Source organism: Dendrobates tinctorius, unplaced genomic scaffold (genome assembly GCF_039654945.1).
Source record: "Dendrobates tinctorius isolate UK_male_01 unplaced genomic scaffold, ASM3965494v1 ptg000178l, whole genome shotgun sequence".
NCBI lineage: Eukaryota > Metazoa > Chordata > Amphibia > Anura > Dendrobatidae > Dendrobates > Dendrobates tinctorius.
This window is the reverse complement of record NW_027361845.1, coordinates 3,603,802-3,616,246: the sequence shown is the minus strand read 5'-3', so window position 1 is coordinate 3,616,246 and position 12,445 is coordinate 3,603,802. Positions and strand designations below refer to the sequence as shown.

Here is a 12,445-nt window from a genome sequence, read left to right as displayed (position 1 = left end):
GGCGGATTCAGTGAAATTTGTGTGGAAAAATCCGCAGCAGAATCTGCAACATGTGCACACACCCTAAAAGTATGCAAAAATTCCACAGTATTACAGAAAAGTAACTGAGGCCGGACTCCAGCATGAGAGGCTGATGAGAAGATCTGCAGGGGGAATGAAGGCTCTTAGTCCTCGCTCACACAAGCGTATAACACGGCTGAGCGCTATGTGATGTTTTATTGCATAACACTCGGCACAATGTTATACTATGGGGCATCGCAGATCTGTGATTTTTTCTACAGACCGAATTCGTCTGTGGAAAAATAATCTGCAGCATGCCGTGAGTGGCTTTGGAATTCGGATCACACGGACCCATTGAAATCTATGGATGCGTGTGAACCATCAGGCTGCACTCAGCTGTCAGCTGAGTGCAGTCTGAATCCACGACCTCAGACAATGGAGAAGATGGAGAAATTAAGTTCCCTGTCTTCTCAATGTGCTCCGATTATTTCATGCAAGAGAATCAGATGACACTTGGATGAGAGTTTGAGCTGAGTGTCAGTAGCATAATTAAGCTGATTCTCTCACATGAGAGAATCATCACTCGTGTGACCCCGGCCATACACTTTTTTCAGCTGGATAATTCTTTTATATACCTTAATAATTCCTAATATTACCAAAAACTTTATAATATAAGTATCCTTCCCAAACCCACTGACCTAAGCAGGGCCGCTATCAGGGCATTACTGCCCTTACTGGATGGGGCCTGATGAGCAGAGTGGGCCCGGAGTGGGGCCCCGGTCACTATGTGGTGGTAAAATGTGGTCTGGTCATGGCGTGATGGTATTTGTTCCTTGTATATGGGATTTTAGTTCACCATGTGGTGGTAATATGGTGGCTGGTCATGGTCCGGTGGTATTTGTCCCTTGTATGTGGCATTATTGGTAATTTTTAAAAATGGAAAAATAAATAAAAATATACCGAAATTGTATTGGATATTTTAGCAAATGTTTAGTAAGTTACAGTAGAGTAACCAAAAGAGTCTACTTTGACGTGGTGGCGGATTAAAAAATCTTTTGGCCAAAACAAAAGCTGCTGGCAATGTATGTGGTGATGGGAACTGTTAATGTGTGATTTGTGAGGACATGGTGCAGAAGTGGAGTTGTTCCAAGAGAGAGTGGTGGGACTTTGGAAGGTTCGATGGGTGGAGACGGGGCTGGGTAGAGCCTGGGCGGAGTTTCAAGGGGCCCCGAAAATTTTGCCAGTATGGGGCCCCGAAATTCCTAGTGGCAGCCCTGCTCACCAGTGGGTATTGGCAGGTTCCCATGGCAGAAGCAGATAAGGAGAAAACCGCATTTACCACTCCAATGGGTCTCTGTGAATTCAATTATATGCCATTTGGGCTCTGCACTGCTCCAGGAACGTTTTAATGGCTGATAGAGTGCTGCCTGGGACACATGAACTTTGAAACAGTCCTGTTGTATCTGGATGATGTCATTATTTTCTCCAAAACCTATGAAGATCATCTGGAACACCTGGCTGAAGTGTTTGATGCTTTGTCCAATTTTGGCCAGAAGGTGAAGCCCTCCAAATGCCACCTCCTGAAGCCCAAGGTACAGTACCTCGGTCATGTGGTCAGTGCAGAAGGTGTGGCACCAGATCCTGATAAGGTTACAGTCATCCGGGACTGGCCGAAGCCCAGCAACCTCCATGAAGTCCGCCAATTCCTTGGACTGGTAGGCTACTACCGAAGATTCATCAAGGGCTTTACTGAGATAGCCAGCCCTATGCAAAACCTTCTGGTGGGGCAGTCCAAGAAGAACAAGCAGAAAAATTCCACCTTTGAATGGACAGAAGAGTTGGAGAGGTCCTTCACCAGATTGAAGATGGCTCTCACAGATGACGAAGGTCTGGCCTACCCAGATTATGAGAAACCCTTTGTGCTGTACACAGATGCCAGCAATGTAGGACTAGGAGCGGTACTGTCGCAGGTACAGAATGGAAAAGAAAGAGTGATCTCCTACGCCAGCAGGAAGCTGCGCCCCACTGAAAGGAACCCTGACAACTACAGTTCTTTCAAGTTGGAGTTCCTTGCCATAGTCTGGGCTGTCACCGAAAGATTCAAACATTACCTGGCCTCCGCCAAGTTTACTAGCTTCACGGACAACAATCCGTTGACGCACTTGGACACTGCAAAGCTGGGTGCACTGGAACAGTGATGGCTGGCTCGGCTATCTAACTATGAGTTTACCATCAAGTTCCAGGCAGGGCACAAGAATGCCAATGCTGATGCGCTGTCCAGAATGCCAAACCTACCAGATGCAGGAGAAGACCCTGAGGCTCTTGAAGAGATAGAGCTACCTCCCTTCCACTGGCCACTTGCGGCCCAACGTGCTCAAGGAGTGAGAAACAGATGATCTGGCTTGAAGAAGGTCACCCTGAATCCTTTGCCCCATCATGACTGGGCAGAAACGCAAGATAGTGACCCTGCAGTCCGCCTGGTGAAGGAGCTGTTGATACGAGCTGACTCACGTCCAGAGTCGGATGCTCCTGAAGAAACCCAGCAGTTGTGGAAGGAGAGAGGCCGGCTGTTTATCTACGAAGGGAAGCTGTGTCGGAGGAGTATCAATGCCCGCACACATGAGCTGGTCTGGCAGGTAATAGTCACAAAGAAAGAGGCATCAATGGTCCTGGAAGCATACCACAATGGAGCTGGACACTTCGGATGGAAGAAGTTGAAAGCATTGTTCCGAGAGAGGTTCTATTGGGCTGGTATGAGGAAAACCCTTGAGAGGTGGTGCCGAGAGTGTGGACAATGTAACCTGCGCAGAAAGGATCGATACAGCCAGAGAGCTCCCCTGCAACCAATCATCACCAAACAGCCCCTCGAGTTGGTAGCCCTGGACCATGTGAAGCTGGTTCCAAGCCGGTCAGGCGACATCTATGCTCTTACCATTGTGGACCACTACTCAAGATTCCTGGTAGTTGTGCCTGTCAAAGACCTAACTGCCAGGACAGCAGCCAGAGCCTTCCAACAGCACTTCTGTAGGCCACATGGGTATCCTGAAAGAGTACTCACAGATCAAGGTCCAGCTTTCGAGGCAGAAGTGTTCAATGAGTTCTGCAACTTGTATGGTTGTAAGAAGATCCGGACAACACCTTATCACCCACAGACCAATGGCATGGGCGAGAAGATGAACCAGGTAGTGATTGACCTACTGAAGACATTGCCCTTGGAGGAGAGGAATCTGTGGCCTGAAAAGGTGCCAGATCTGGTAGACCTCTACAACCATATTCCAGTGAACTCTACCAACTGTACTCCAGCATACCTGATGAGAGCAAGGCCAGGTAGGCTGCCTGTGGATTTGGACATGGGACAAGGAGAGGCAGCAGCAGTACAGAAGAGTACAGGAGTGTGTGGAGAAGAGTCTGGCCCAGGCAAGACAAAAGCAGGAGAAGCTTTACAATCACAATGCACCTGCTGCCCCCTTTTCGCCGGGAGAACAAGTCCTCAAAAGGAAGAGGAGGTTGCACAAGCTGGATGATCAATGGTAGGCTGAACCTTATACCATTCTGCCCTCCAACTTTGATAATACTAAAGTATGCCTTGTTAGTAAAGATGGAGGAGAGACCTCAACAGCGGTATCCAGGGATCACTTGAAGTTATGCCCTGAACAGTTGAGAGAAAGAGCGGAAGAGTCAGAGGACATCCAACCTGTAGACGCAGAACAGAAGGTCAGCACAGTGCTTGGGGAGTTCCCTGCAAATTGGACTAGAGTTAATGATGCAATAGTGGTGCCAGTGTTGTTATTTCCCCAAGTGGAAGCACAGGAGGATGTGACTCGAGAGGATCAGGAAAATCAGGTAGCAGAAGCCACACCAGCAGTGGAGCCAGAGAATCCTCGCCCTGCCAGTGGTGAACCTGTTGTTCCCCTGGTGTGTCCAAGAGTTACTAGACCATCACGTACCCCTGTGCCATGTAGAATCCCCAGTAGTGTACCCAGTACCTCACACATTACACCGGTAGTTAGAACCAGACAATCGGTAGGGACCACTACAACACCAGTGTTATGTAGATCTACTCATACCACACAGGGATTACTACAAGTTAGGTTCCGCATATAAAGTAAATGTGAATATTGAAATTGAATGTAAATATGTAACTGTTTTCCAAGTTTTGTACCTACAGGTAACCTGCAAGAGTTCCCTTTTGATTTTACCAGTTTGTTTTATGGACACTGAACCACAGGACTTGTGTGTGGTCAAAAACTTTCTTTATAAATAGTACCATTTGCCCAGGAATGGACCATGGACATTGATGCTGGACTTATCATCATAGGACCATTTTTGAGCTCTTGGTTTTTGTACATTTTTCTCTTTTTCAATCTTGTACAATTATTATTGTTCAAATGTTTGTATGTTATTTATGTTTCTTTTTGTTCAGCCCAGGAGTGCTGACTTGCACTAGGGGGGAATGTGGTGCCCCCAGGAGTATGGTCGCCACACTGGCTTTGCCTTCCTCCAGGGGAGGGTAATGCCAGGCTTGGAGGCAATGAAGGGGTCTCTCTCACAGTCAATCCATACATACAACACAGTTCCACTCCAGGCCACCAGGGGGAACTCTGAACCAGGAAGAAGGGGAGGAGTGCCCTCTGAGGGCCAAGAGGGGTGGTTAGTTAGTTAGTCTGCAGAGGGTGAAGTGCGGAGCTAGAGGTTGAGCTGCGGAAGGCGAGCTCCCTCAGGTTGAGAGCGCAAGAACTGGAGCCTGGTCTCCACGGTGGTATGGATACTAACCAGGGGCTGGCTGGCACTTTTCAGCCTGGGGGGCAATCACAAGGCAGTGGCCCTCGAGTTGCGGTGGCCCTCCCTTTACCTGCTTATCTCTGGCCATTGCATTAAAGCAACAGATAACAGGCTTTACAAATAGGCTGGTACATAGATATGGGAACGAAGCTTGCTGCATAGATATGGGAGCAGAACTGAGCTTACTCCAGAGATATGGGAGCAGAACTGAGCTTACTACAGAGATATGGGAGCAGAAACGAGCTTACTACAGAGATATGGGAGAAGAAACGAGTTACCTACAGAGAAATTGGAGCAGAACTGAGCTTACTATAGAGCTATGGGATCAGAACAGAGCATACTGCAGAGATATGGGAGCAGAAACAAGCTTACTACAGAGAAATGGGAGCAGAACCGAGCTTACTGAAGAGCTATGGGATCAGAACAGAGCTTACTGCAGAGATATTGGAGCAGACCAGAGCTTACTAAAGAAATATGGGAGCAGAAAAGAGCTTACTCCAGAGATATGGGAGCAGAACCGAGCTTGTTCCAGAGATATGGGAGCCGAACTAAGCTTACTACAGAGATATGGGAGCAGAAACGAGCTTACTACAGAGATATGGGAGCAGAACCGAGCTTACTACAGAGCTATGGGATCAGAACAGAGCTTACTCCAGAGATATGGGAGCAGAAAAGACCTTACTGCAGAGATATGGGAGCAGAAACGAGCTTACTACAGAGAAATGGGAGCAGAACCGAGCTTATTGCAGAGCTATGGGATCAGAACAGAGCTTACAGAAGAGTTATGGGAGCAGAACAGAGCTTACTAAAGAAATATGGGAGCAGAACAGAGCTTACTCCAAAGATATGGGAGCAGAACAGAGCTTACTAAAGAATTATGGGAGCAGAACAGAGCTTACTCCAGAGATATGGGAGCGGAACAGAGCTTACTAAAGAAATATGGGAGCAGAACAGAGCTTACTCCAGAGATATGGGAGCAGAACAGAGCTTACTCCAGAGATAAGGGAGCAGAACAGAGCTTACTCCAGAGATATGGGAGCAGAACAGAGGTTACTCCAGAGATATGGGAGCAGAACAGAGCTTACTAAAGAAATATGGGAGCAGAACGGAGCTTACTCCAGAGATATATGAGCAGAACCGAGCTTACTATGAAGATATGGGAGCAGAACTCAGCTTAATCCAGAGATATGGGCGCAGGACAGAGCTTACCACAGAGATATGGGAGCAGAACCGAGCTTACTATAGAGATATGGGATATATATAGTGCGATGGCCCCAGTTCCCACCATAAATATAGTGTGATGGCCCCAGTTATATATATATATATATATATATATATATATATATATATATATATATATATATATATATATTAGTATGATGGCCCCAGTTCTCCCCACATATCTTTTATGATGGGCCCAGTTCTCCCCACATATCTAGTATGATGGCCCCAGTTCTCCTCACATATCTATTATGATGGCCCCAGTTCTCCCCACATATCTAGTATGATGGCCCCAGTTCTCCTCACATATATATAGTATGATGGCCCCAGTTCTCCTCACATACATAGTATGATGGGCCAATTCTCCCCATATATATAGTATGACGGCCCCAGTTATCTCCATATATATACTGTAGTATAAGGGTATGGGCACACACTGCGGATTTTGCTGCATTGTACAGTACCTTTACTTCCTATGGAAATAAAAAAACGCTGTGCACATGCTGCAGATTTTTCTGCGCGGTATTGCTGCGGTTTACAATCTGCAGCATGTCAATTCTTTTGTGCAAAAACGCTGCGGTTTCACACCTCATCCATTATGAGGTGTGAAACCGCAGGGCAAAACCGCAGGACTTTAGTCCTGCGGATTTATCTGCGGATTTTGCTACAAAATCCGCACCACCAAATAACGCCGTGTGCACTTACCCTAATAGCCCCAGTTCTCATATATATATATATATATATATATATATATATATATATATATATATATATTAGGATGGCCCCAGTTCTCAGTATTAAAATTAATGAAGTTTATACTCACCTCATCCTGATTCCCGGCACTGCAGCCTCAGTTTTCTCTTCCAGTTCGCAGAGCGACATGAGACAATAATGTCATCACCCCGCCTACGTGAGCACACTGAAGTCTGAGGAAGCTACGGTCTGCAGCTTATGAGAGAGACCAGGGCTTCCACTAGGTATTTCGGGGCCCCATACTGGCAAAATTTTTGGGTTCTCTTGAGACTCAGCCTAGGTTCCACACTAGCTCTGCCTCAACCGTCCCACCACCCACTCTTGGAAAAACTCAACTTCACCACCACATCCTCACCGATCAGATATTAACAGTTCCCATCAAACACCAGATCACATTCATAACCAGCAGCTTTTGTTTTGGCCAAAATAATTTTTAAGCTGATACCACGACACGGTAGACTCTTTCGGCCGGGCCCTACTCTACTCTAAGCTATTAAAAATAGATATATATTTATGTGTTTTTCTTTAAGGGAATGAGTCACATACATTTACATTTTTTTTTTAATCAATCATTAATATCACATACAAGGGACAAATATCATCACGCCATGACCAGACCACATATTACCACCACATAGTGACTGAATAATACCACATACAAGGAACAAATGCCGCCGCACCATGGCCACACCACATAGTGACCGAATAATACCACATACAAGGAACAAATAGCGCCACACCATGACCAGACCACATATTACTACCACATAGTGACTAAATACTACAATACTGATCATTAATTAAAAAAAACACAATACTAAGTGCCATTGTATACAGGAACTCTGAATTTACTGTCAGTGTAAAGGTAATACAGTGATCACTGGTGACATTATACACAGGAGCTCTGTATATAGTGTCAGTGTACAGGTAATACAGAGATCACCAGTGACATTATACACAGGAGCTCTGTATATAGTGTCTGTGTACAGGTAATACAGTGATCACCAGTAACATTTTACACAGGAGCTCTGTATATACTGTAGTGTCAATGTACAGGTAATACAGTCATCACCACTGCTAGTGACATTATACACAGGAGCTCTGTATATAGTGTCAATGTACAGGTAATACAGTGATCACCAGTGACATTATACACAGGAGCATTGTATATAGTGTCAGTGTACAGGTAATACAGGAATCACCAGTGACATTATACACCGGAGATCTGTATATAGTGTCAGTGTACAGGTAATACAGGGATCACCAGTGACATTATACACAGGAGCTCTGTATATAGTGTCAGTGTACAGGTAATACAGGGATCACCAGTGACATTATTCACAGGAGCTCTGTATTTAGTGTCAGTGTACAGGTAATACAGTCATCACCACTGCTAGTGATATTATACACAGGAGCTCTGTATATAGTATACAGTGTATAGTGTCAGTGCACAGGTAACACACTGACTCACCAGTGGCGTCTCTAGCTGAAGTCCTTCATCTTTACTTTTCTTTTTCATCCCGTACAGAATGCCATCACTTGTTCCAACCAGGACTTGTCTCTGCATAAAATAACATAGTTACCTAGCACATCTTCCAGAGCAAATTCCCCACTTTTTCCCTTTCTACTATACTACACATCTGAATACAGAATATAATATTATAATAATAATATAAATTAATTAGCACCTATATTTTTTTCCCCAATTCATTACCAGGCACGTCATCCTCAACGCCCCCACTATGTACCTCCCGCTCTAACCCTAATCCCGATTCATTATATTTACATGCCCCTCCTGCTTAAATTCATTGTCATGTCTTTCTCTCCGACCCTCTATTCATTATCAACTGCTCTACCCCACATTCAATACATCATTTACTCCCCTACTCTTAAAATTCACTATTTTTTCTCCCCATAGATCATTTGCTCTCCCCAGCCCCCACCTTCAATTAAATTGCTGTGCCCCGTCACTCACACTCAATTCATCATTTACAGCCCCCGTTCTCTCCTCCACTTCATCATTTGCAGTCCCCACTCTTTAATTTAAAGACCCCTTACTTCATCCATTGCAGTCCCTATCACCCCCTCACTTCATCTGCAGTGCCCCTTCATCATTTGTAGCCCCTTATCCCCCCCTTCCATTTCATCATGTGCAGTCCCCTTCCCCGCCACTTCATGTGCAGCCCCACTCCCCCATCATCATGTGCAGTTAATTTTACCCCCACATCATCATGTGCAGTCCCCCTTACCCCCACTTCATGTGTAGTCCCCCTTACCCACTAATTCATCATGTGCAGTCCCCCTTACCCCCAATTCATTATGTGCAGTCCCCCTTACCCCCAATTCATCATGTGCAGTTCCCCTTACCCCCAATTCATCATGTGCAGTCCCACTTACCCCTTAATTCATCATGTGCAGTCCCACTTACCCCTTAATTCATCATGTGCAGTCCCCCTTATCCCCCACTTCATCATGTGCATCCCCACTTATCCCCCACTTCATCATGTTCAGCCCCACTCACCCCCTTCATCATATACAGCCCCACTCACCCCCTTCATCATGTGCAGCCCCACTCACCCCCCCTTCGTCATGTGCAGCCCCACTCACCCCCCCTTCGTCATGTGCAGCCCCACTCACCCCCCCTTCATCCTGTGAAGCCCCCACTCATCCCCCCTTTATCCTGTACAGCCCCACTCACCCCCCTTCATCTTGTGAAGCCCCACTCACCCCCCTTCATCCTGTACAGCCCCACTCACCCCCCTTCATCATGTCTAGCCCCACTCAACCCCCTTTATCATGTGTAGCCCCCACTCACCCCCTTCATCCTGTACAGCCCCACTCACCCACCTTCATCCTGTACAGCCCCGACTCACCCCACTTCATCATGTGTAGCCCCACTCACCCCCTTCATCATGTGAAGCCCCTACTCACCCCCCTTCATCATGTACAGTCCCTCACTCCACCTTCATCATGTACAGCCCCCACTCACCCCCCTTCATCAGGTGTAGCCCCCACTCATCATGTACTACCTCACTCACCCGCATTCATCATGTACAGCCCCCACTCACCCCCCTTCATCATGTGTAGCCCCACTCACCCCATTCATCATGTGAAGCCCCCACTCACCTCCCTTCATCCTGTACAGCCCCACTCACCCCTCCATCATGTGTAGCCCCCACTCACCCCCTTCATGTGTAGCCCCCACTCACCCCCTTCATCATGTGTAGCCCCCACTCACCCCTTCATCATGTGTAGCCCCCACTCACACCCCTTCATCCTGTACAGCCCTACTCACCCCTCCATCATGTGTAGCCCCACTCACCCCCTTCATCCTGTACAGCCCCACTCACCCTTCCTTCATCATGTGTAGCCCCCACTCACCCCCTTCATCATGTGTAGCCCCCACTCACCCCCTTCATCATGTGTAGCCCCCACTCACCCCCTTCATCATGTGTAGCCCCCACTCACCCCTCCATCATGTGTAGCCCCACTCACCCCCCTTCATCATGTACAGCCCCCAGTCACCCCCCTTCATCATGTACAACCCCCAGTCACCCCCCATTCATTATGTACAGCCCCCCACTCACCCCCTTTATCATGTACAGCCCCCAGTCACCCCCCTTCATCATGTACAGCCCCCAGTCACCCCCCCATTCATCCTGTACAGCCCCCAGTCACCCCCTTCATCATATACAGCCCCCAGTCACCCCCCTTTCATCATGTACAGCCCCCAGTCACCCCCCTTTCATCATGTACAGCCCCCAGTCACCCCCTCATCCTGTACAGAACCCAGTCACCCCCATTCATTATCTACAACCCCCACTCACCCCCCATTCATTATGTACAGCCCCCACTCACCCCCTTCATCCTGTACAGCCCCCAGTCACCCCCTCCCCCATTGAATTAATTTTATAAATAAAAAAAAATGTTTCCCATACTTACCTCAGAGCCGGCTCGCTCCCCAGCAGCGCCTCTGCTTTCAGCGTCATCCGGGACATGGCGCGTGCACGATGACGTCATTGCGCACGCCCGACACCTGACCCGGAAGTACAGCCAGAGAGAGCGGGAGCTGAGCAGCCGTCAAGGTGATGGCCGTGCACCGTGCACAGCTCCTGGCCCTGGCCTGATTGATTGTGACGCGGGTGGCTGTCTGCTTCAGGCGGCGTCACAGCACAGAGCAGAGGGCACGGCCGCCCACAATTTGCTGAGCAGCCGGCCCTGTACAGGTGCTGGGGGAGCGGCCCGGTGGGCATTTGCCTCTCTGCCACCCGGCCCAGCCCACCCCTTATACTAACGGTCCTGCCACAGATACCAGAGGAGTAGGAGGCTGTAAATGCCCTGCTCCCATCTAAGACTTGAGGCACAACAGCAATACGGATAGAGAGCCGGGACTCAGAAGAAAGGAGAGTCCCTGAGAGAGGCTACAGCTGTCTGCCATGCAAGTGAGGTTCTAGGAACATCTGACAGGAGGAACTCTAGAGTAACTAAGGACTGGAGCGCTTCACACCACAAAGCGCTAGTAAGGAGACTGCACAGCCCGTCTGTGAGAGAGGATCCCTGAGTTGCTTCCAGGCTAGCCTGCTCCGTTACGTTACCATCTGTAATCAGGACCCTGGACTGCAGTTATCAAGTAAATGTACAGAAATTGCACCCCACTGTGTCTTGTCTGCTTCCTGCCCTGTCGGCACTGCTACATCACCGTGCCAACCACCTCTACACTGCCCTGGGACTACATCTCCACCTGTGGGGAGCTTTACCATCTATGCTGCACCCACCATCAGTCCCAGAGGATCTGCACGCAGCGTCGGCCTAACATTATACTTGCCGAACACCACAGGTGGCGTCACGAACTATCCATATAAACTAAACCACCATTGATATTGGGAGCCCAGTGCCACGGACTGGGTCACCGCCGCTGTGACACGTCCCCCTTGCACCGGCCCGGTACTGAGTACCCCACAGCCCTGGGAGGGCGACCCAACAGAACGATCTCTAACTGATCAATCTGTCCCCATACATTATCATGCTATCAGCAGCATATCTGCAGTTTTCACATGTGCTTCCGAGAACAATGATTTTTTTTTATCAACATAAACAATCCAATCACTTGGTGAATTGGCATTATTTTGTTTGTTTAGCATAATCACCCCATAGTCCTCAACAGAGGTATAATGCAGCCCCACAGCAGTATAATGCAGCCACCCAAGAGAATGACACAGCCCCATAAAGTATAATGCAGCTCCATAGAGTATAATGCAGCCCCACGGGAATTTAATGCTGTCCCCCAGGAGTATAATGCAGCCCCACATGCAGGGTCAGACTGGGGTGCCTAGAGTCCACCAGGGGAATTAACTCTAGGGGCCCACTCTACAGCTACCATAAACAGTTTTTCTATAATATAAGGACAGTGATGTTAATCATATTTGTAATATATCTCATTAGTAGTGTTGAGCATTCCGATACCGCAAGTATTGGGTATCGGACGATATTCACTGTATCGGAATTCCGATATTGAGTTCTGATACTTTTAGCATATCGAATACCGGAATCGGAAGTTCCCATAATGCTATGACCCAGTTTGATTTAATTCAGCCAATGACAATCCTCAGAAGTGTGGGCACATCCTGCTAGGCATGTTAACTATTGGCATGGCTGTGATTGGCTGCTGAAATGATGCGCTATAAAAGCC

The 12,445-nt window shown here is 47.8% G+C and overlaps 1 protein-coding gene across 2 annotated transcripts in view; it reads right to left on the bottom strand.

Annotated features, from left to right (window-relative positions):
- LOC141054345 (NXPE family member 3-like) overlaps positions 1 to 12,445 on the bottom strand; it is a 263,436-nt gene that overhangs the window by 57,730 nt on the left and 193,261 nt on the right. The window contains exon 3 of one of the 2 annotated variants that reach the window (XM_073551661.1): positions 8,228 to 8,317. The exons of the other annotated variant lie outside the window; for it this stretch is intronic. Coding sequence (XP_073407762.1) covers positions 8,228 to 8,317 — 90 coding nt within the window. The remainder of the gene's footprint in view (positions 1 to 8,227; positions 8,318 to 12,445) is intronic. 2 annotated transcript variants of the gene reach the window in all.